This window comes from Mercenaria mercenaria, chromosome 1, assembly GCF_021730395.1.
Source record: "Mercenaria mercenaria strain notata chromosome 1, MADL_Memer_1, whole genome shotgun sequence".
Taxonomy (NCBI): Eukaryota; Metazoa; Mollusca; class Bivalvia; order Venerida; family Veneridae; genus Mercenaria; species Mercenaria mercenaria.
In genome coordinates, this window is record NC_069361.1 from 98,298,676 (window position 1) to 98,323,001 (window position 24,326).

At 35.9% G+C, this 24,326-nt stretch overlaps 1 protein-coding gene across 2 annotated transcripts in view; it reads right to left on the minus strand.

The window, feature by feature from the left end:
* LOC123564078 (anaphase-promoting complex subunit 1-like) overlaps nt 1–24,326 on the minus strand; it is a 93,755-nt gene that overhangs the window by 32,535 nt on the left and 36,894 nt on the right. For both annotated transcript variants that reach the window (XM_053518245.1, XM_053518247.1), the window contains exons 12-28: nt 23,748–23,918; nt 22,315–22,386; nt 21,628–21,816; nt 19,967–20,129; nt 18,988–19,136; nt 18,270–18,348; nt 17,908–18,012; nt 14,557–14,822; nt 14,211–14,317; nt 10,379–10,456; nt 9,540–9,629; nt 8,920–9,169; nt 8,589–8,638; nt 8,118–8,302; nt 7,731–7,822; nt 7,306–7,392; nt 1,257–1,304 (exon numbers count right to left, since the gene is read on the minus strand). In XM_053518245.1, coding sequence (XP_053374220.1) covers nt 1,257–1,304; nt 7,306–7,392; nt 7,731–7,822; nt 8,118–8,302; nt 8,589–8,638; nt 8,920–9,169; nt 9,540–9,629; nt 10,379–10,456; nt 14,211–14,317; nt 14,557–14,822; nt 17,908–18,012; nt 18,270–18,348; nt 18,988–19,136; nt 19,967–20,129; nt 21,628–21,816; nt 22,315–22,386; nt 23,748–23,918 — 2,181 coding nt within the window. The remainder of the gene's footprint in view (nt 1–1,256; nt 1,305–7,305; nt 7,393–7,730; nt 7,823–8,117; nt 8,303–8,588; nt 8,639–8,919; nt 9,170–9,539; nt 9,630–10,378; nt 10,457–14,210; nt 14,318–14,556; nt 14,823–17,907; nt 18,013–18,269; nt 18,349–18,987; nt 19,137–19,966; nt 20,130–21,627; nt 21,817–22,314; nt 22,387–23,747; nt 23,919–24,326) is intronic.

A 24,326-nucleotide genomic window follows, 5' to 3' on the forward strand; every position in this document is an offset into this window, starting at 1 on the left:
TGATAAAAATCCATTACATTTTAGTGTTTAATGCGAAGAAAGGCATATCTACTTTTAGCTATAGTGGTCCCTAATAGGGCCCAAGTTCTTATATAAATAAATTTGGAAGAGGACCTTATAATTATGCTCCAGACCAAGTATGACAAAGATCCACCAAGCTGTTCATGAGACGCTGTAAAAAGGCATTTCTAGTTTTAGCTCTAGCAGCCCCTAAAAGGGGTTAAATGTCCTAGCTTAACAAAGTTGGCTGCGGGCCTAATAAAGATGCTATAAATCAAGTTTGATTAGAATACATGAGAAAAAAATCAATTATAGGATTTTTTTATTTATTGTTTTTATTTATTTCTAAAATAGGCCAACTGATCCCGCTTTAACAAATGCATATTCGCTATTCATGAATCTTTGGACAATGACGTCACACCTATAAAAAGTGAAGGTCAAGCAAAACATACAATTGTAATTATTTTAATATTTCTGTTTTATAAGCAAAGTTTGACGGTAGTCATATCACATAGATAAACTGTATGCAGCGTACCTTCATTTCAGTGTAATGAGATTCAGTCATTATATAGCATATATGTAATAAAACAGATTTCAACTGAGTTCAATATTTGCATACCATACTAAAGAAAAATATTCATATATAATAAATCAGTTAAATAATTTATAACAAATATATCAAAGCAAACAAGTACTCATTTTAATATGCAATCTGAATAAGTCACAAAAGCAAGAAACCTTTTCATATACAGACGACAATTGTAACAAGGAAAATCTGTTAAAAAGCACTTCTCTACATAAAAGACTCTTATCACACCCTTATTCATGTGATACGCAGACCGTATTCAGCTCTGTCTTTAATTTGATATATGTTGGTATTTGAACAGGTTTTTATCATATTTATTAAACTTACTTATCATTTTGAGATATATCAATATTCTTGTTAAATATACTGAGCCAAAGTTAGCTTTAAAACTGTGAACAGCGTCGTTTAGGATAAACGCTTTGTCTACATTTCACTCAGCGTAGCACAATCAACAGAGTGAAAGAAATTGACACTCTCGTCCAATCAGGCAGAGTGTTACATAAATCTTCCATTTTGATAAATTATCTATAATGCGTTATCAAGTAGTTTGATTTGCAAACTGAAGTCACGTGGCATAGGTAACGAAAACGAATTTAGACGGCGTCGCCGAAAAACAGTAACAAAAGACATACCACTACATTACTTAGTAACAGTATAAAACAGGACTAACCTGTATCTGGTAGCTAGGGGTCTTGTATCTTTCTTGACTAGGACCAATCTGTAATGTTTGTAATAAGTATTAAAATATACATGTTTCAGCAGTTTAATGGGGTTTTATAACTATAGATTTCAATTTATCCAGTTTCAAAAAAGGCCACAACTACTGAAAAAACAAGAGGGTCAAGATGACCCTGGATCGCTCACCTGAGTAATATGAGCTACATGTTTCAAATGTCAAACTGATGATTTTTAGAAATTTTTTTGAAGATTTTCCTATGTACAATCAAGTAACCCCTGGGGCGGGGCCAATTTTACCCTGGGGGTCATGATTTGAACAAAGTTTGTAGAAGTCTATTAGGCAATGCTACATATCAAATATCTAAGATCTAGGCCTTCTGGTTTATTTTTATAAATTTTTTGAAGATTTTCTTATGTAAAATCAAGTGACCCCTGGGGCGGGGTCAATTTTGACCCCAGGTCATGATTTGAACCAATTTTGTAGAGGTCCACTAGGCAATGCTACATGTCAAATATCTAAGCTCGAGGCCTTCTGGTTTATTTTTAGAAAATTTTCCTATGTAAAATCAAGTGACCCCTGGATCGTTTTGACCGCGGGGGTCATGACTTGAACAAATTTTGTAGAGGTCCACTAGGCAATGCTACATGTCAAATATCTAAACTCTAGGCCTTCTGATTTATTTTTAGAATTTTTTTGAAGATTTTCCTATGTAAAATCAAGTGACCCCTGGGGCAGGATCAATTTTGACCCCGGGGGTCATGATTTGAACAAATTTTGTAGAGGTCCACTAGGCAATGCTACATGTCAAATATCTAAGCTCTAGGCCTTCTGGTTTATTTTTGAAATTTTTTTGAAGATTTTCCTATTTTAAATCAAGTGATCCCTGGGGCGGGTTCAATTTTGACCCCGGGGTCATGATTTGAACAATTTTTGTAGAGGTCCACTAGGCAATGCTACATGTCAAATATCTAAGCTCTAGGCCTTCTGGTTTATTTTTTAAAAAAATTTGAAGATTTTCCTATGTAAAATCAAGTGACCCCTGGATCGGGGTCAATTTTGACCGCGGGGGTCATGATTTGAACAAATTTTGTAGAGGTCCACTAGGCAATGCTACATGTCAAATATCTAAGCTCTAGGCCTTCTGATTTATTTTTAGAAAATTTTTGAAGATTTTCCTATGTAAAATCAAGTGACCCCTGGGGCGGGATCAATTTTGACCCTGGGGGTCATGATTTGAACAAATTTTATAGAGGTCCACTAGGCAATGCTACATGTCAAATATCTAAGCTCTAGGCCTTCTGGTTTATTTTGAAATTTTTTTGAAGATTTTCCTATCTTGAATCAAGTGACCCCTGGGGCAGGGTCAATTTTGACCCCGGAGTCATGATTTGAACAATTTTTGTGAGGTCCACTAGGCAATGCTACATGTCAAATATCTAAGCTCTAGGGCTTCTAGTTTTTGAGAAGAGGATTTTTTAAGATTTTCTTATGTAAAATCAAGTGACCCCTGGGGTGGGGTCAATTTTGACCCCGGGGTCATGATTTTAACAAATTTGGTAGAGGTCCACTAGGCAATGCTTCACACCAAATATCTAAGCTCTAGGGCTTCTGGTTTTTGAGAAGAAGATTTTTTAAGTTTTTCCTTTCGGTTGCCATGGCAACCAGAGTTCTGCAAGGAATTCAATTCTTTGAACAATTTTGAAAGGGGGCCATCCAAGGATCATTCCTGTGAAGTTTGGTGTAATTCTGCCAAGTAGTTTTCAAGAAGAAGATTTTTTTAGAAAATGTTGACGGACACACAACACACGACAGACGACTGACGACGGACATTGAGCAGTCACAAAAGCTCACCATGAGCCTTTGGCTCAGGTGAGCTAACAAGAGCACCGCCTTGCGGGTGCTGACGCTCATCTGATTTTTTTTGTGTAATAGAAATATTGTCCTACCCATGATTTTCTAAGTCTAAAAAGGGCCATCATTCTTGCAAAAAGCAGGATAGAGTTATGTTTCTTGATGTTCAGTGTCCACTTATGATGGTGAAAAACTGTTGCAAGTTTTAAACCAATAGCTTTGATAGTTTATGAGAAAAGTTGACTTAAACATAATACTCAACCAAGAAAATGATTTTCTAAGTCCAAAAGGGGCAATAATTATTGCAAAAAGCCGGATGGAGTTATGTTGCTTGCTGTACAGGGTTAGCTTATGATGGTCAACAAGTGTTGCAAGTTTCAAAGCAATAGCTTTGATAGTTTAAGAGAAAAAGTTGACCTAAACATAAAACTTAACCAAGAAATCTGATATTTTCTAAGTCCAAAAGGGGCCATAAATCTTGCAAAAAGCAGGATGGAGTTATGTTTCTTGCTGTACAGGGTCAACTTATGATGGTGAACAAGTGTTGCAAGTTTTAAAGCAATAGCTTTGATAGTTTAGGATAAAAGCTGACCTAAACATAAAACTTAACCAAGAAAACTGATTTTCTAAGTCCAAAAGGGGCAATAAATCTTGCAAAAAGCAAGATGGAGTTATGTTTCTTGATGTACAGGGTCTGCTTATGATGGTGAACAAGAATTCCAAGTTTCAAAGCAATAGCTTTGATAGTTTAGGAGAAAAGTTGACCTAAACATAAAACTTAACCAAGAAATCTGATATTTTCTAAGTACAAAAGGGGCCATAAATCTTGCAAAAAGCAAGATGGAGTTATGTTTCTTGATGTACAGGGTCTGCTTATGATGGTGAACAAGTATTCCAAGTTTCAAAGCAATAGCTTTGATAGTTTAGGAGAAAAGTTGACCTAAACATAAAACTTAACCAAGAAATCTGATATTTTCTAAGTACAAAAGGGGCCATAAATCTTGCAAAAAGCAAGATGGAGTTACGTTTCTTGCTATACAGGGTCAGCTTATGATGGTGAACAAGTATTCCAAGTTTCAAAGCAATAGCTTTGATAGTTTAGGAGAAAAGCTGACCTAAACATAAAACTTAACCAGGCAACGCCGACGCAGACGCCGACAACCGCTCAAGTGATGACAATAACTCATCATTTTTTTTCAAAAAATCAGATGAGCTAAACAAGAGCACCGCCTTGCGGGTGCTGACGCTCATCTGATTTTTTTTGTATAATAGAAATATTGTCCTACTCATGATTTTCTAAGTCTAAAAAGGGCCATAATTCTTGCAAAAAGCAGGATAGAGTTATGTTTCTTGATGTACAGTGTCCACTTATGATGGTGAAAAACTGTTGCAAGTTTTAAAGCAATAGCTTTGATAGTTTATGAGAAAAGTTGACTTAAACATAATATTCAACCAAGAAAATGATTTTTCTAAGTCCAAAAAGGGCAATAATTATTGCAAAAAGCAGGATGGAGTTATGTTGCTTGCTGTACAGGGTCAGCTTATGATGGTGAACAAGAGTTGCAAGTTTTAAAGCAATAGCTTCGATAGTTTAAGAGAAAAAGTTGACCTAAACATAAAACTTAACCAAGAAATCTGATATTTTCTAAGTCCAAAAGGGGCCATAAATCTTGCAAAAAGCAGGATGGAGTTATGTTTCTTGCTGTACAGGGTCAGCTTATGATGGTGAACAAGTGTTGCAAGTTTTAAAGGAATAGCTTTGATAGTTTAGGATAAAAGCTGACCTAAACATAAAACTTAACCAAGAAAACTGATTTTCTAAGTCCAAAAGGGGCAATAATTCTTGCAAAAAGCAAGATGGAGTTATGTTTCTTGATGTACAGGGTCTGCTTATGATGGTGAACAAGTATTCCAAGTTTCAAAGCAATAGCTTTGATAGTTTAGGAGAAAAGTTGACCTAAACATAAAACTTAACCAAGAAATCTGATATTTTCTAAGTACAAAAGGGGCCATAAATCTTGCAAAAAGCAAGATGGAGTTATGTTTCTTGCTATACAGGGTCAGCTTATGATGGTGAACAAGTATTCCAAGTTTCAAAGCAATAGCTTTGATAGTTTAGGAGAAAAGCTGACCTAAACATAAAACTTAACCAGGCAACGCCGACGCAGACGCCGACGCCGACAACCGCTCAAGTGATGACAATAACTCATCATTTTTTTTCAAAAAATCAGATGAGCTAAAAAGGACATCAGTCATGATAATATGTGCAAATCCACTTCATGTTATTCTCTTGAAATATAAAACATGTGAAAAAGTACAATTAGAAATGGAAAAAAATATTGTATTAAAAAAATGTCACAGTTAAGGGACCTGTTATGTCAACTTACAACTCACTTTCAGTTACTCTTATTAACCTGTATCATTATACCAAGTCACATGTAGCCCTGTGGCCAGTAATATGGTGCAGTTAAGATTATATGATGTGCTAAAAATATTGAAATGCCTACTTTTTCACCAAAATGTGAATTCATTATAAAAACAAACAACACTTGATCAGTAATACTGATTTTCAAGCAAATACAAATGTATAATATTGAACATTACTTGTTTTCACATCTACAACAACACAACCCTTCTCTGCACACTCTGATTACATTGCCGGTAATACGGCGCACAAGGATGCAATGAATAATATAAGTCATATAAAACAGTTTTTAGCTACTGGCACATACAATATGTATATTTTTAAGTGTTTTTAGTAATTCTAGTAGGGATCAGTATTACAGGAGTTATCTCAAGTGAGAAAAATATTAGAGTAGTCTAAAATAATGCAACATGGCATCTAATATTACACAATAAAACAACATGACAATAACATCTTAACATTAGTTTGCATGCTTAAAATTTGCAGAATTAAGATTATTCATCAAATTTTAAAATCCTGCCTGAAAACATGGATCCTATAAAGTATTCAACGTTCAAATTATAATAATTCCAATCTACCAAAACCCATTTGCGCCATATAATACAGTGGTATGCATGTTTTTGTTGTAGTGGAAACATATGATCGGTGTCGTTCCAACGTCTAAAGATGTGCTCAGTGTAAAATGAACACTTGCTTAATATTTCTATGGCAGACCATTCATGTATTTTGCTGTTTTGTTCCTTCCTAAAAGTGTTATTATTCAGCAAATTAGCCACAAACGTGCATTTTACATGTATTTTCAATGGCGACGTCATTTGCGCTATATAACCGGCTGTGCCATATTACCGGTTTTTGTGATAATTTCTTTCAGTAAAATGCTTTTCTATTAAATATAAAAAATGTCACATATAATGTTCCAATAAAACACCTTCAATGGTTTCAGAGCTATTAAGGAAAATATCATTTTGTTTCATTTTCTATGTCCAACAGCTACATTTCAAGTCCAAAAGGGGAATAATTTTGTTAAAATAAAACATTTCTTTTCACTTGTAAAACTGCATAATGATCCCAGACTTATGTAATGTTTTAATACTGTGCACACAAACTTTTTAAGAATATTGCCGGAAACTGCATTTTGTGAACATTTTCTAAGTACAAAAAAGGACAAAATTTAATGTGAAAACATACTGAAGTCTGAGTTACTAGACATGCTATGTTTAGGATGTAAAAATTTTGCAATTGTACAATTTACTTCTACTTAGTTTTACAGTGAACTTGTCTTACCATCCTTAACCCTTAGCATGCTGGATACGATTGATTCTGCCTTTGCGACCAGTGTAGATCTTGATAACACTGCACATCCATGCAGTCAGATCAAGATCTGCACTGTTCGCTATTCAGTCAGTATCTTTTTGGTAAGCACCCCTTTAAATGGTACTGTCCAAATTAAAAGATGAACAAGGTCATTATAGAAATTAAGCAGAGCAAGGGTTAAATTTATATATTTTTTGTTTCAAAATGGTATCTGTATGGATTTTATAGATATTCAAGGACAGATGGGATAAAAGTGGTTCTTCTACAGTGCCCCAATCAAAGCCAAAGTTTTTATGTGGGTATAATAACTGGAATACAATCAATAACATTATTAACTCGAGTAAATCAGTGAATTGGAGAAATTTACATAATAAAAAATTAAAAGAAAACATTTTGGCAGTAATGCGATCTATGAGAAAAGAAAATGTTTGTTCAAAAAAGAAGTATTACCAATGGTCGTTTATGTCCTCCAACCATAAAGTGATACAGTGTATCAGCCATACTGAGATCTGAGGTACCCATGGTCTCTTTTCCTTTCTATAAATAGACATAGCACAGTGACAAGTATTTCTGATTTCAGTGAAATATTCATTGATAAAAATATTGATATTTAACACAAATATCAAAATCATTATGCTGAGAAAATCGTCTAATCAAGTGCTGGTACCTCTGAAAACCTCCACATTCAAGGTCAATGTAGCTAATCTAAAACTGGTAAGTAGTCTTTATGTGGAGAAATGTAAATAGAAATAATGCCTTCCTTGTACGGAACTAAGATACAGGACTTAAAATACACTAAAGTCAACACAACCAAACCAGGTAAATCATCACTAACAGCAAGAGAGCAGTATGAAAAAATACAAAGGCAGACTTACACCGAACATGACAAGTCCCAGTGCCAAACCTGCTGCCAGGGAGTAGGATTCCCTGTCATTACAATTCTGTAGCTCTGGTCCAGGGGGTCGACCTATAACATATATAGAATACATGTTTCATAAAAAAGATAAAAACATTACCATTACCATTACAATTTCTATACTGCAAAGAAAAAAATGAATTGATTTATTTAACTTCAGCTCTCTTACCATATCACAATGGCAACTTTTTGGTATTCTCCTGAGCTATGCTGTTTTTACTTACTCCTACTAATCATCATAAATAGACAGAGGTTCCAAATAGGTAAAATGTAGTTACTTTAGTTATACTAGAAGAAACACACCTTCGTCTATTTTGTTAGAACAGCTAGTGAACTCTATACATACCTATCTCAGCGAGTAGTATGTCGGCTGTATGCCTATGCCCTGTACCCTGGAACACCAAGCCCACTCCTAATATGGCTGCCACTTGGACGTTGTGAGAGACATTGAGTTCTGTGGATGTTGGGGGTAACATGGCTGGTAGATGTATACTTAACATTTTCATTGTCGCAAGATCCATTGTACTGCGTCTGAAATAGTAGAACATTTATGCATACAGAATCTGTCCATCAATTGTGATGTAATTTAGCTACTGGAAAGATACCTTCTCATTTACAAGATGGCATGAACTGAATGATGAAACTGTACAATATCTATATCAAAAGTAAATCCAATTTCAGCCTAGGAAAGCACAACATCAAGAACAAATGACTGAATAATTTAGTGCATAGAAAGAAAAAGATCAAAGTCGACACAAACATTTGTAAATAAGAAAGCGAAAAAAGTGTTTCCAATATAACACCTTGATGTACTCACTTAGCTGCAGCAATTCCTAACAGAAGCCCTATTGTTGTCATCTCATGGCCCTTAAAGAGAATTAAAATCAGTGTATAATTGTTCAACAAATATTGTCCATTACATATCTCGAGTACCTTTTCTAGAAGAAAGGCCAAAGAAATAAGATAGCTGAATAAACAAATCTAGAATCACCTGACCTTTAACAATTAGAAAAGTCATAAATATTTCAAAATAACCAAGGCTGGCTAACATGGCAGCACCTGCCAATATCAATTTTGAAATTGTAGGGGGTGATCCAAATGTATAGTTTAACAGAATATAGTTTGCATAATTTGTAAAATGATCTCACCTTACTGAGGTAATTATGTTTATTGAGTATGTTCATTTTGACAAGATGTTTGTTTAATCCGAGAGCCATCAGAAATCCTGCATACTCATTGGTCAGTTCATTACTCTTTGGTCTGTTATACATGATCCATGACGAGTCAACCTGAGAGAAATCTGCGATCCGGAGTCCTGCAGCTACACCATTATGGAACAAGGGCCATGCTGTCATGTTTGGCGGTGTATCAATATGGGACAAGTCTACTGTTGTATTCCTATATTAAACATTAATACAGCATTTACATAGAATCAATAAAATTCTCTATTATTTTATATGCTGGTTTCATTCACTAACTGATTTTACTTATCTATATGTTCCAGTGTGAAGGAGACAGATGATATTGCAATGCTTATGTAGGTAGGCTGTATGATGATAATCCTACTGACTTTTGGCCCAACTTCACAAGATGATTGCATAACGTAGGATGACCCCTATTATTTTGGGATCATTAGTCTTCACTTTTAGACTAGCACTTTACTTCATCAAACAACTATTAGTTCATATAACAGGTAAAAATGTTAAAAATGAGAACCTATCTTAGGGGAAAATCTAACAATATTTTTCTAGATATGTACTTCACTTACCTTGGTGGGGCTTTGCCTGTGAGACAAAGTTTAGGTATAGGTAATGTTTCTGTTGGTAAGGGATGATAGGTACTCAGTGTGAACATTCCTCTGTAAACAAAACAGACATGATAATGTGAACATTCCTCTGTGTACAAAACAGACATGATAATATAAACATTCCTCTGTGTACAAAACAGACATGATAATATAAACATTCCTCTGTAAACAAAACAGACATGATAATATAAACATTCCTCTGTGTACAAAACAGACATAGCATGATGTTGTAAACCCTCTGTAAACAAAACAGACATGATAATATAAACATTCCTCTGTGTACAAAACAGACATAGCATGATGTTGTAAACCCTCTGTAAACAAAATAGACATGATAAAGTAAACATTCCTCTGTAAATATAATAGATTTAACATTGACTGTTAATATCCTTTAACAGTAATGTCAGTTTTTTGAGAACAGAGTGGTTTTAAACAGTTATGTCAAAACTTGAGTTAAGTTTTTTTTTACAACAGAGTGGTTTTAACTGTAATGTCAAAACCTGAGTTAAGTTTTTTAGAACAGAGTGGTTTTAACAGTAATGTCAAAACTTTAGTTAAGTTTTTTAGAACAGAGTGGTTAAGAAGCAATATGGTGACAGAAAACATGGTAAACAAACAAAGGAAGATACTAGTATGTGTAGTTGTATTAAACAGTCTTCAGTAAAACTAGTAATTGCATTAATCCAATAACATGCTTATCTACATTGAAAATATAATAAGTTCAGACACACTAAACCCATCACCTTAGTATGTATTTTATTATCTAGATTTTAGTCTACAAGAAGATTAAAGGTCCAAACCTGCCAACAGAGAGTGCCATGGTTCTAATACAGATAGCATACAGATGTCTCTCCTGCTCTTCTATGAAGTCATGGTCACTGAAAATATAATATAATACATAGTAACAATATCACAGATTTATGTCCATAAACACCAGATAGCATACAGTGACACTTCATACAATGTTGACCAAAGACCTCAATCTTGATTTATATTCTGCCAGAGCTCTACTGAGCCTATGTCTGCCATTATTAAACAGACTTAAACTGAGACTGAGGTTGAGTCTTTTCTATCTACCAATTTTTATCAGTAAAAAAATCAAATAATAAACATATTTGGACTCTACCATAGTCAGTTATATATCAAAAGAGAAACAAGGCCTGACTGTGAAAAAGATACACCCTTCATGATGGCCTGAGAAAACTGTGTATGCCATTTTCAGTCTTTTAAAATCACTTTGACTTTTGACCTAATGACACAAACAAGAGGGTCATGACGACCCTGGATCGCTCACCAGAGTAATATGAGCTACATGTTTCAAATGTCAAACTGATGATTTTTAGAAATTTTTTGGAAGATTTTCCTATGTACAATCAAGTAACCCCTGTGGGGTGGGGGGGGGGGGCACTTTTACCCCGAGGGTCATGATTTGAACAAAGTTTGTAGCAGTCTACTACGCAATGTTACATATCAAATATCTAAGATCTAGGCCTTCTGGTTTATTTTTAGCAAATTTATTAAGATTTCCCTATGTACAATCAAGTAACCCCTGGGGCGGGGTCAATTTGACTCTGGGGGTCAAGATTTGAACAACTTTTGTAGAGGTCCCCTAGGCAATGCTTCGTGTCAAATATCTAAGCTCTAGGCCTTCTGTTGTTTTTTTTTTTAGAAAATTTTGAAGATTTTTCTATGTACAATCAAGTAACACCATGGGGCAGGGTCAATTTGACCCTGGGGGTCATGATTTTAACAAATTTTGTAGAAGTCTACTAGGAAATGCCACGTGTCAAATATCTAAGATCTAGGCCTTCTGGTTTATTTTTAGAAAATTTTTGAAGATTTTCCTATGTAAAATCAAGTGACCCCTAGGGCGGGGTCCATTTTGACCCCAGGGTTCATGATTTGAACAAATTTTGTAGAGGTCCACTAGGCAATGCTACATATCAAATATCTAAGCTCTAGGCCTTCCGGTTTATTTTTAGAAAATTTTTGAAGATTTTCCTATGTTAAAATCAAGTGACCCCTAGGGCGGGGTCAATTTTGACCCCGGGTCATGATTTGAATAACTTTAGTAGAGGTCCATTAGGCAATGCTACATGTGAAATATCTAAGCTCTAGGCCTTCTGGTTTATTTTTAGAAATTTTTTGAAGATTTTCCTATGTAAAATCAAGTGACCCCTGGGGCGGGGTCATGATTTGAACAAATTTTGTAGAGGTCCACTAGGCAATGCTACATGTCAAATATCAACGCTCTAGGCCTTCTGGTTTATTTTTAGAAATTTTTGAAGATTTTTCTCTGACAATCAAGAAACCCCATGGGGCGGGGTCAATTTTGACCCCGGGGATCATGATTTGAACATATTTTGTAGAAGTCTACTAGGCAATGCTACATGTCAAATATCTAAGATCTAGGCCTTCTGGTTTATTTTTAGAAAATTTTTGAAGATTTTCCTATGTAAAATCAAGTGACCCCTGGGGCTGGGTCAGTTTTGACCCCGGGGTTCATGATTTGAACAAATTTTGTAGAGGTCCACTAGGTAATGCTACATGTCAAATATCTAAGCTTTAGGCCTTCTGGTTTATTTTTAGAAATTTTTTGAAGATTTTCCTATGTAAAATCAAGTGACCCCTGGGGCGGGGTTAATTTTGACCCCGGGGTCATGATTTGAAAAACATAAGTAGAGGTCTATTAGGCAATGCTACATGTCAAATATGTAAGCTCTAGGGCTTCTGGTTTTTGAGAAGAAGATTTTTTAAGATTTTCCTATGTAAAATCAAGTGACCCCTGGGGCGGGGTCAATTTTGATCCCAGGGTCATGATTTGAACAAATTTGGTAGAGGTCCACTAGGCAATGCTTCACACCAAATATCTAAACTCTACCCAGTAAACACCTGACGTCGTACTGACGTTGGTTAGACGTTGGATTTTGGTCGCGACGTCTGCAACCTGAATCCAACGTCTAACCAACGTCATATCCACGACGTCTAATAGACGTCAGACTTAGACGTCTAGAAGACGTTGGAATTAGGTTGGATAGAAAGTCTGATAAATGTTTTTAGTTATAAAACTAACTGGTATAATTTTGCTAGTATAGTTTAAGATATTTACTTGTTTTCATAAAGACCTGGACATGCGCTTAGTAATAATAGTTCATTCTCACAACAAACATTATATTAATTATGTTACAATATCGCATGAGACTGTCTATTTTCGGAGATGGATTTTTTTCATGAACTTTAAACTGTTCAAGATAAAAATGCATTCTATACACATGTATAAATTATTCTAAATTCACATAGATCTTCTCTTCTACACATGTTGTCTATTAGTCACACATTCGCGAGATAAGCCTGCATCGGTTTACACAGTCTTCCTGTAATTTGATATTTATTGGGATAAGATAGAGCAAGTTTATAAATACTTTACACAAAGGGAAGGATCCGCAACGTGAGTAACAGATTTTTAAAAATTATACTTATTTTAAAAGTTATACTGATTTATATTCCGTATTTTTTTTTTTAAAAAATTGACTTATTTTTGTTTGTTACTTTAAAAAGCAATTTCATTTAATTACATTTTACAAAGTTATAGATTTTTTTTTCCATAGAATTTAAAATATTACATATTTGTTTGGCACGTATTAATTATGCTCTTAGTAATAGCACTAGTATATTTGTATATATGTTAAATAATGAAACTGTCAAATTTTATACATTTCAGGTGGAAATGTTGGCGGAGTTGAAGAATCATACAAAAATGACGAAACTTGAAAGTTTCAATTACTGCATTACTTTTTGGACTTATTGTATTAGACTTACGTCGCCATAATATGAAATAATGATGATAAAATACATGTGTTGATTACTTGTTTGATTGCAAATTACGTTAAAAATTTGGTCAGATTTTGGTTGAAAAGTGGTTAGATTTAGGTTGGAAAATGGTCGGATTGCGACGTCTAGCCAACGTCAGGATCCGACGTCTAAACGGTTTGCAAATCCAACCAAAATCCAACGTTAATCCGACGTCAGGGTCCGATGTCAAATGCCTACTGGGTAGGGCTTCTAGTTTTTGAGAAGAAGATTTTTAAAGTTTTTCCTTTTGGTTGCCATGGCAACCAGAGTTCTGCATGGAATTCAATTCTTTGAATAATTTTTGTAGAGCTTCTCCCAAGGAACATTCCTGTGAAATTTGGATGAAATTGGCCTAGCGGTTTATGAGGAGATGTCATTTAAAGTAAAAAGTTTACGGACGGACGCCGGACGGTGACCCATCCTAATAGCTCACCCTGAGCCTTTGGCTCTGGTGAGCTAAAAACAATCCACTGGCTGCAGGCAAATACCAATGTTAGATGACCACAAACTTTTCAGAGACTAGGTCAAAGTGACCTTGACATCCGTATTATACGCACAAAAATAAATGAGGTCATCTACTTACTCTTGGCAATCATCTTGTGAATTTGACATCTGTTGTAAAAACCAGTCTGGTGATAATAACTGAAAATCAAATGGAATGCTAACATACCAGTCTATCCACAGGAGTAAAGTAATATACTCCTTTTTTCAAACAGGAGCAAAAACAATTAAGGAAAACAATTATGGAAGGCCACCAGCATGTTTCCTGTGAAACATTACCTTATTTCTGGTTTTTGTACCAGTGATATTCTAGCTGGTCTTGATGAGTGTAACAGTCTTCTTGCTTCCTGTACACGCAAATCTTCACTGAACCGTAGTCGCAAGTACTGAAAATGTAATTTAAACTCACATACTCTACAGAATAAGAGAAAGCTATTTAGTCTTTTTTAACATGGCACTGATGCACAGTATGGTACATTTTTAGCATCAGGACAAACCAACAGTTTCTTATTTCAACACAGCCTATCCATCACAACTAAGCTTACTAAAGAATGCTGTTCAAAAAACTTAAAAATGTTACAATATTTCAATATAATATCAAATATTAAGTAACACATATTAATACCTCATCATCAAGATGTTCCATGCCATCATCTTCCTCTTTTGTCCCCTGGGACTGGGGACTCGGCTTCCTCTTAAAAATTCCTGGGGGTGGAGAAACATCTTCTCGGTCTTGGAGGGACAGCAACTTACTGATATCTTCTCGGCCAGTCAGGGTGTATGCTTCTTCTGGCCAATCAGAAGGAGGGTTACATCTACAGTGAAATATGGCTTCTCTGATTGGAAGAGCTATCCCTACAGGCAGATATGTTAAATCTCTTTCTGTCATGCCTGTGAAGAAACAATATATTTCTATTATACCACATCCTACTGATATGGGCACATGGAACTGACTGAATTTAACAAAAGGTTTTGAAAAAAATCTATTTCCTAAAGTTAAATCCGGGCTAATAGTATCAAGTCAATCAAGTTTTTAATGAATTTCGTTCGTGACTGTTTGTGATTAAAACCTAACTAAGCCAAATTTTTCTTTAGATGGTCAAAATTTTATTGTTTTAAAATCTCTTCATTTCATTTTCTAACTAAAATGCAAAACTGCCCTTGTCTAGGGCTAGAAAAGGATGGTTGAACAGGACAGAGTTACAACTGCACACCCCTGATTTAACTGAAGATTGGGCTAACAATGAAGAAAGCCCAGATGTTTTTAATAATCAAAGCAATACACTGCAGATGGACGATGATGAAATGGTAACATTCAGTGATCTCAAACATTCAGCAGACAGCAGATGTGGCTACAGGAAATCAACTCTACAACAGGAATTTGCTAAATTTGTGGTTAAAAGTGTGTCAGGACTATATAAGGAGATTCCAATATTATGTGTGGATTGGACACATTTAAATTACAGTAGTACAAAGAAACCTTTCATTAAATATTTCTAACTCTTCAGATATTCTGTTAACTAGATGGTTTCATTGTGTCATAATATTTACTTCTATAATCTACAGAATAAAATGATTGCTACATGGTTTACGCTCTACAATATCTCACGAAGTTGTGTCATATAAAGTACCACCCTCTCTAAATAGTTTATGTATTGGACTGGCTCTACAAAATCTTACCAAGTTGTGTCATATAGAGTACCACCCTGTCTAAATACTTAGGTGTTGGACTGGTTCTATAAAATCTTACCAAGTCGTGTCATAAAGAGTACCACCCTCTCCATATAGTTATGTGTTGGACTGGCTCTACAAAATCTTACCAAGTTGTGTCATATAGAGTACCACCCTCTCCAAATAGTTGTGTGTTGGACTGGCTCTACAATATCTTACCATGTTATGTCATATAGAGTACCACCCTCTCCAAATAGTAATGTGTTGGACTGGCTCTACAAAATATGACCAAGTTGTGTCATATAAAGAACCACCCTCTCCATATAGTTATGTGTTGGACTGGTTCTACAAAATCTTACCAAGTCATGTCATAAAGAGTACCACCCACTCCATATAGTTATGTGTAGGACTGGCTCTACAAAATCTTACCAAGTTGTGTCATATAAAGTACCACCCTCTGCAAATAGTTATGTGTTGGACTGGCCCTACAAAATCTTACCAAGTTGTGTCATATAAAGTACCACCCTTTCCAAATAGTTATGCGTTGGACTGGCTCTACAAAATCTTACCATGCTGTGTCACATAAAGTACCACCCTCTCCAAATAGTTGTGTCTTGGACTGGCTGTACAAAATCTTACCAAGTCATGTCATAAAGAGTACCACCCTCTCCATATAGTTATGTGTTGGACTGGCCCTACAAAATCTTACCAAGTTGTGTCATATAAAGTACCACCCTCTCCAAATAGTTATGTGTTGGACTGGTTCTACAAAATCTTACCAAGTTGTGTCATATAGCCCTCTCCAAATAGTTGTGTGTTGGTCTGGCTCTACAAAATCTTACCAAGTTGTGTCATATAAAGTACCACCCTCTCCAAATAGTTATGTGTTAGACTGGCTCTACAAAATCTGACCAAGTTGTGTCATATAAAGAACCACCCTCTCCAAATAGTTGTGTGTTGGACTGGTTCTACAAAATCTTACCAAATTGTGTCATATAGCCCTCTCCAAATAGTTGTGTGTTGGACAGACTCTAGAAAATCTTACCAAGTTGTGTCATATAGAGTACCACCCTCTCCAAATAGTTATGTGTTGGACTGGTTCTACAAAATCTTACCAAGCTGTGTCATATAGAGTACCGCTCTCTCCATATAGTTATGTGTTGGACTGGCTCTACAAAATCTTACCAAGTTGTGTCATATAAAGTACCACTCTCTCCAAATAGTTATGTGTTGGCCTGGCTCTACAAAATCTTACCAAGTTGTGTCATATAGAGTACCCTCCTCTCCAAATAGTTATGTACTGGACTGGCTCTACAAAATCTTACCAAGTTGTGTCATATAAAGTACCACCCTCTCAAAATAGTTGTGTGTTGGACTGGCTCTACAAAATCTTACCAAGTCATGTCATATAGCCCTCTCCAAATAGTTGTGTGTTGGTCTGGCTCTACAAAATCTTACCAAGTTGTGTCATATAGCGTACCACCCTCTCCAAATAGTTATGTGTTGGACAGACTCTACAAAATCTGACCAAGTTGTGTCATATAAAGAACCACCCTCTCCAAATAGTTATGTGTTGGACTGGCTCTACAAAATCTTACCAAGTTGTGTCATATAAAGTACCACCCTCTCAAATAGTTGTGTGTTGGACTGGCTCTACAAAATCTTACCAAGTATGTTCATATAAGCCCTCTCAAATAGTTGTGTGTTGGACTGGCTCTACAAAATCTTACCAAGTTGTGTTCATATAGTACCACCCTCTCCAAATAGTTATGTGTTAGACTGGCTCTACAAAATCTGACCAAGTTGTGTCATATAAAGACCACCCTCTCCAAAATAGTTATGTGTTGGACTGGTCTCATCTTACAAAATGTCTTACCAAAGTTTGTGTTATGTTAAATGTACCACTCCTTAAGTACACCTCTCCAAATAGTTATGTGTTAGACTGGCTCTACAAAATCTGACCAAGTTGTGTCATATAAAGAACCACCCTCTCCAAATAGTTATGTGTTGGACTGGTTCTACAAAATCTTACCAAGTTGTGTCATATAGCCCTCTCCAAATAGTTGTGTGTTGGACAGACTCTAGAAAATCTTACCAAGTTGTGTCATATAGCGTACCACCCTCTCCAAATACTTATGTGTTGGACTGGTTCTACAAAATCTTACCAAGTTGTGTCATATAGAGTACCACCCTCTCCAAATAGTTATGTGTTGGACTGGCTCTACAAAATCTTACCAAGTTGTGTCATATAAAGTACCACCCTCTCCAAATAGTTATGTGTTGGACTGGCTCTACAAAATCTTACCAAGTTGTGTCATATAGAGTACCACCCTCTCCAAATAGTTGTGTGTTGGACTGGCTCTACAAAAACTTCTTGACATAGAAATATCGCAGGTTGGAGCTCTATGACCTGCAAGGAAAATGTCATTAAAGTCAGTGTCAAGCACACCTCTCCAGAGTAAGCATCTCTTCAAAGACAAATATTTCCTTTCTGGCTGAAAAGTTTTGACTAAATTATTTCTCTACAGCAACCTCTGTACAAGGAATACATTTTGGTCTTTCATGTAGTGCTCCCTTTAGAAAGGTTGTGATGTTAGGTACGGAAAAATTTTGTAAAAGATCAAGAATTTATCTGAGGAAAAATTACACATAGACATAAAACAATACCTGATGGAGGTACTTTTTTCAGACATCTGTCAATGGCTTGTTCTGTTCCCATATGTTTGTTTAGCAATAATGCATACAACTGAAATTTAAGATTTCAAAATCTATTTAAGTGAAACAAACTGCTAGTTCATCATCTTTTAATAAGAACATTTTGTTAAATTAATGTATGTGTTTCTACAGGCATATAGGATTTTGTTTTTTCAGGTATTTAAAAGCTATTAAAACAACATTTCTCTTTTTTCCCCTGATAACTGCACTTACAGAAACCACACTGGGTGTTGTTACAAACAATATACAGATCATATGTCCTGACATATAAGTTTGTGTGCTTATAGAAACGCTATAGAATATGTTGCTACAGACAAACCATATATCCTGATTTCTATGGTATACAGATCACACGTTCTGATAAACAATGTTTGTGTAATTACAGAATATGTTGTTACAGGCAAACATTATATCCTGATTTCTGACCTTTGTATTCTTACAGAAACACACTACAGAAATACACTTTACAGAAACACACTACGTTGTTACACACAAATGGTATATAAATCACACATCCTTATTTCTGACCTTTTTGTACTTACAGAAACAACATAATAATATTACAGACAAATGGTATATAAATTACATGTCCTAATTCCTGACCTTTATGCTGTTACAGACAAATGGTATAAAGAGGAGCAGTCCTGATACATGACTTTTGTGTACTTACAGAAACCACATTGAGTATGTTGTTACAGACAAGCGGTATATAGATCACATGTCCTGATTTTTGACCCTGAAGGCTTGTAATGATCCACTTATATACAGAAGGAGGAATCTTTGTGAACACTGACGGGTACTGCATCTTCTCTAAATGCTCTGTAAGCAAAGATATATCACAGAAAGTAACCCGGTGTCCATGAAATCCAGACAGACAAGCTAAAGTCTGGTTAATTTTATTCTTTATTTGAAGTCCACTGAGACAAAAGCTTTGAACTGAGTTAATTCAAGAACCTGAACGCGAGTTGGTTTTGAACTCTCAACTAGTTAATGTATTAGCCATGACACCTTATATGTTTACTTTGATGCCAATATCTAAGTTCACATTTTCTATAAATAGAAAAATATGTTTGACTTAAGCTGCATTTTCATGCTTAACAGAAAGTTAGAGATTATTATTTGTTTGTTTTGAGTTTAACTATGTTTTTCAACCATATTACAGTTATATAATGGTGGGAAGTTAGCCTAACAAGTGTTCTTGGATTCTATATCACCTGTTCTCTGTTAGTAACTGCTAACTTCTCCATATGAATCAGTAAATGATTTCAGACACAATGCCTTTTATCAAAACATCACAAAGTCAAAGAACATTCACCTTGCTCAAGGATCAGAATCATGACTACCCAATCATTAGACCTATGCTCTCCCTACTGAGCTATGAAAGCAGACTGAGATTTAAATTACCGACTGAAAGGCAAGCTAGAAATTTCTGCCAAAAATAACAAATATTCCCTTAAAGCTTTACTGATAACTTTCTTCAAATCATACGACTAAAGCTAAATGGTCGACAGGAGGTAAGTTTGTAATAGTAACATGAAAATTTCTTCGCAATTAAACTTGATACTTTTTTTTGGATTCTGCAGCTGATTTTGTTATGATAATAGTACTATATATCAATTTTTAGAATATATGCAGTTAAGGTAACTCACCATCTTTGACCTGACTGACTGTGCTAGCTGTATCTATCAGTTTTGGGAAGTCCCTACAGTAATAGTCTACATATTGATTACACCTTAGATCTACTGCCAGCTGGTGAAGTAATGTCACAAGTTGTTCTAGATCCTCTACTAACAAACTGTTTAATTTTAACTCCTGTAAACAGAATTTTGTAAATAAATAAATAATCTCTTTTCTGCCAAACCAAAGATTTTGTGACTATCACTTTACTGAAGATTATTCATTTTTTTTTTTTTTTTTTTTTTTTGTTTGTTTTGGGTTTAACGCCGTTTTTCAACAGTATTTCAGTCACGTAACGGCGGGCAGTTAACCTAACCAGTGTTCCTGGATTCTGTACCAGTACAAACCTGTTCTCTGCAAGTAACTGCCAACTTCCCCACATGAATTATCAGAGGTGGAGGACTAATGATTTCAGACACAATGTCGTTTATCAAATAGTCACAGAGAACATACGCCCCGCCCGAGGATCGAACTCGCGACCTCGCGATCCATAGACCAACGCTCTTACCTACTGAGCTAAACGGGCGGGTGAAGATTATTCAAAACGTTTTCTAAAATATGGCATTATAATAAATTCAATGTTATGCAGCTTCAGTCCAATATCATAATCAAAAAGTAAAAAAAACAAGAGCTGTCTCCATAGGATGACACATGCCCCCGATGGCACTTTGAATGAATAGTTATGGCCGATGTTAGAGTTTAGGACCTTTGACCTACGGAGCTGGGTCTTGCACGCGACACGTCGTCTTACTGTGTCACACATTCATGCGTAGTTATTTTAAAATCCATGCATGAATGACAAAGATATGGACCGGACACGCCCATCAATGCACTATCATGAAAAATGACCTTTAACGTCTAAGTGTGACCTTGACCTTTGAGCTACAGACCTGGGTCTTGCGCGTGACACGTCGTCTTACTGTGGTACACATTCATGCCAAGTTATTTGAAAATCTATCCATGGAGGACAAAGATATGGACCGGACACGCCCATCAATGCACTATCCTTTAAAGTCTAAGTGTGACCTTGACCTTTGAGCTACGGACCTGGGTCTTGCGCGCGACACGTCGTCTTACTGTGGTACACATTCATGCCAGGTTATTTGAATATCCATCCATCGATGACAAAGATATGGACCGGACACGCCCATCAATGCACTGTCCTTTAATGTCTAAGTGTGACCTTGACCTTTGAGCTACGGACCTGGGTCTTGCGCGCGACACGTCGTCTTACTGTGGTACACATTCATGCCAAGTTATTTGAAAATCCATCCATCGATGACAAAGATATGGACCGGACACGCCCATCAATGCACTATCCTTTAATGTCTAAGTGTGACCTTGACCTTTGAGCTACGGACCTGGGTCTTGCGCGCGACACGTCGTCTTACTGTGGTACACATTCATGCCAAGTTATTTGAAAATCCATCCATCGATGACAAAGATATGGACCGGACACGAAAATTGCGGACAGACTGACAGACCGACAGACTGACAGACCGACAGACGGACAGACGGTTCAAAAACTATATGCCTCCCTTTGGGGGCATAAAAAAATTCTTGTTGGCTTAATTTTAAGGAGACAGACAAAGACTGTCACTTAACAGAAATAGTTGATTATAAAATTACATACCTCATATACAAGATGCAGAGCCATAAAGCATGCTGGGATGTGAGAAAACAAGATGGCTGACATGTTGACAGTGGCCTGATGGGATTGTGCAGCCTCTGGTATCCCATGACAGCCAGAAAGACCTAGTGCATCATCCAGGGTCTCTGAGACAAATTTGTGGTGGTCTGAACTCAACATCCATTCCCAATCCTGACATTGATAAAATACAACACACATCTCATTATGTTCAACTTCCATTCTGCTGATTCCATACAAGAATGTACAGTCCAGATATTAACTATGCTGCATACCTTTCAAGCTCAAGTATACTCAGGGACTTGAAAAAATACCTCAGATATATTGAAAATATTTTTGCTGAATTTTAATAAGTCTGCACACCCAATAAATCCAGATATCTGTGTACAAGTAGCAGTTTTTTTAAAACAGTCAAAAGATATAACCTAATTCTTGTTGAATTTTCTTACAACCCACCAGGCAACAGCACAGACTATGGGCTGGTGATTTATAAAAGGAGTTATATAATAATTTTGACTGTAGACCGGCAAGACTTTCAGGCAATGTATACTGTTTTTAGCACTGATGTCAGTTTCATCAATTATTATATCCTTATATAGTGAGGTTCTTTCTAACATTTAAAAACAATCTTTATTACAGTATTTAGACAATGAGACATATAAAGCTGATTACCTCCTCTGATCCTTGGTCTGATGTTTTTGCCCTCTTTGCCGAGACAGGAGACAAGGACATGTCCATTTCTTGCTGCAAATAATAAACATTTGTTCTTATAGGTAAGGACAGTCAAATTAACTGTTTTTCAATAAAAGGAAAGTCTGAAAGATACTTGGTTCTTAATGGCAAATATCGTACAGCACTTAACAAACAAAAGGGTCATTGTCCCTAAAGCGCTCACCTGTATACAAGGCTTCAAGTGTGTTTGTATAAGGTAATGGTACAAGTACAGAGTTAGGTTTCTTCTATGTTAGCCGAAAAAATATGCATGTCACACACGTTTTTGAACCTAGCGCAATAATTTGAATAATTATGGTAGACAGTTTAACTTTGATATCACAAGCCAAATATCAAGGCTCTAGCTATTATTGATTCAAAAGAAGATTGTCAAAGTTTCTTATACAGGGGTGTGGCCATTTTTGACCTTAGGGCAACAATTTGGACAATAATGGTAGAGAGTCAAACCCTTATATCACAAGCCAAATATCAAAGCTCTACAGAAAAAGATTTTTAAAGTCGGATAGCTGAAAACCTATTTTTAACAAAAAGACCTGTATGTTCAATGAACCAGAACCATTTGAACAACTTTGAGAGAGGGCTACCCAGAGATCATTTGTGTAAAGTTTCATCAAAACCCATGTAGTGGTTTTGGAGGAAATGTTGTTTAAAGAAACTGTTGATGAAAAGTGACCATGCCCTCTGGCGGCCATGCTTTTTGACGAATCAGAAGAATTTGAACAGTATTTGCAGAAGGTCACACAAGGAAAGTTTGTGTGAAATTATTTTAGAATATGGCTTTATTTCAGAATATGGCTAACAGTGTTATACAAGAAGATTTTCTAAGTTTCTACTATATACATGTACGGAAAAGTGACCACGCCCCCTGGCAGCCATGTTTGCTGACGAATCAGAATAAGTAAAACAATCTTGGTAGAGAGTCACACAAGGACCATTTGTGTAAAATTATTTTAAAACTGGGCCAGCAGTTTTAAACAAGAACATTTTTTAAATTTCCACTATATGCATATAGGGAAAAGTGACCATGCCCCTAGGCAGCCATGTTTTTTGACATAAGGACTATTTGTGTTAAATTATTTCAAAATTGCACCATCGGTTTAGGAGGAGATGTCGTTTGAAGATTTTTCTATTTTTACATCTTACAGCCCTTAAGTGCAACCAAGTGGAACCGTTTGAACAATTTTGTTAGAGGACCATCCAGGGAACATCCACACCAAGTTTCATCAATATCCATTCAGTGGTTTTGGAGGAGATATCGTTTAAACACAACGGACAGATTGGCAGATGCACGCACGACGGACACAGCATGGTCACAATAGAAAGAAAACAGTAAAAACTGAAAGAAAATAAGACTTAAGATTTACTCAATGTACCTTAAATGTAAGAGCAAGTTTTGCTGTATCATATCCCATCATACCGAGCAAGCATCGTATAAACATCATCCACTCGGACTGACTCCCGATACCACCAGGCGAGTTCCTCACTGTATACCATCTACCTAACATTTGTAATGCCAAATCTCGAGGCAACATATGTTTCAATGCCTGCAAAATAACAAGAATATTACTTAAACTTCCTACTGCTTTTTTTATCAAAGGGACTGCATTCTTGTGCACTTGTTTTGCTGCAAATATATTACTGGAGAGATTAGGTACTGGAGTCTTTAAATTAGTTTTTGGTTGGGTTTAACCTTAAACACTTACAATTTATTAAAGGTCATATGGTGACTTTCCAGCTTCCAGTGGTTGAGGAAAAACCCCTGGTGTCCGTCCAGACATTATTTTGGCTAGACACCTGGGCAGAACCATTAGCCTTCTGAAAGAAAGTTAGATTGTTTCCTAACATGAAAGAATTAAAGGTATTAAACCTACAGTGGTGAGACGCAAATGATTAGAACTCTGTGAACTACACGATTCAAGTCACAGTGGCCACATTTTAGTTAGTAGCAGTGT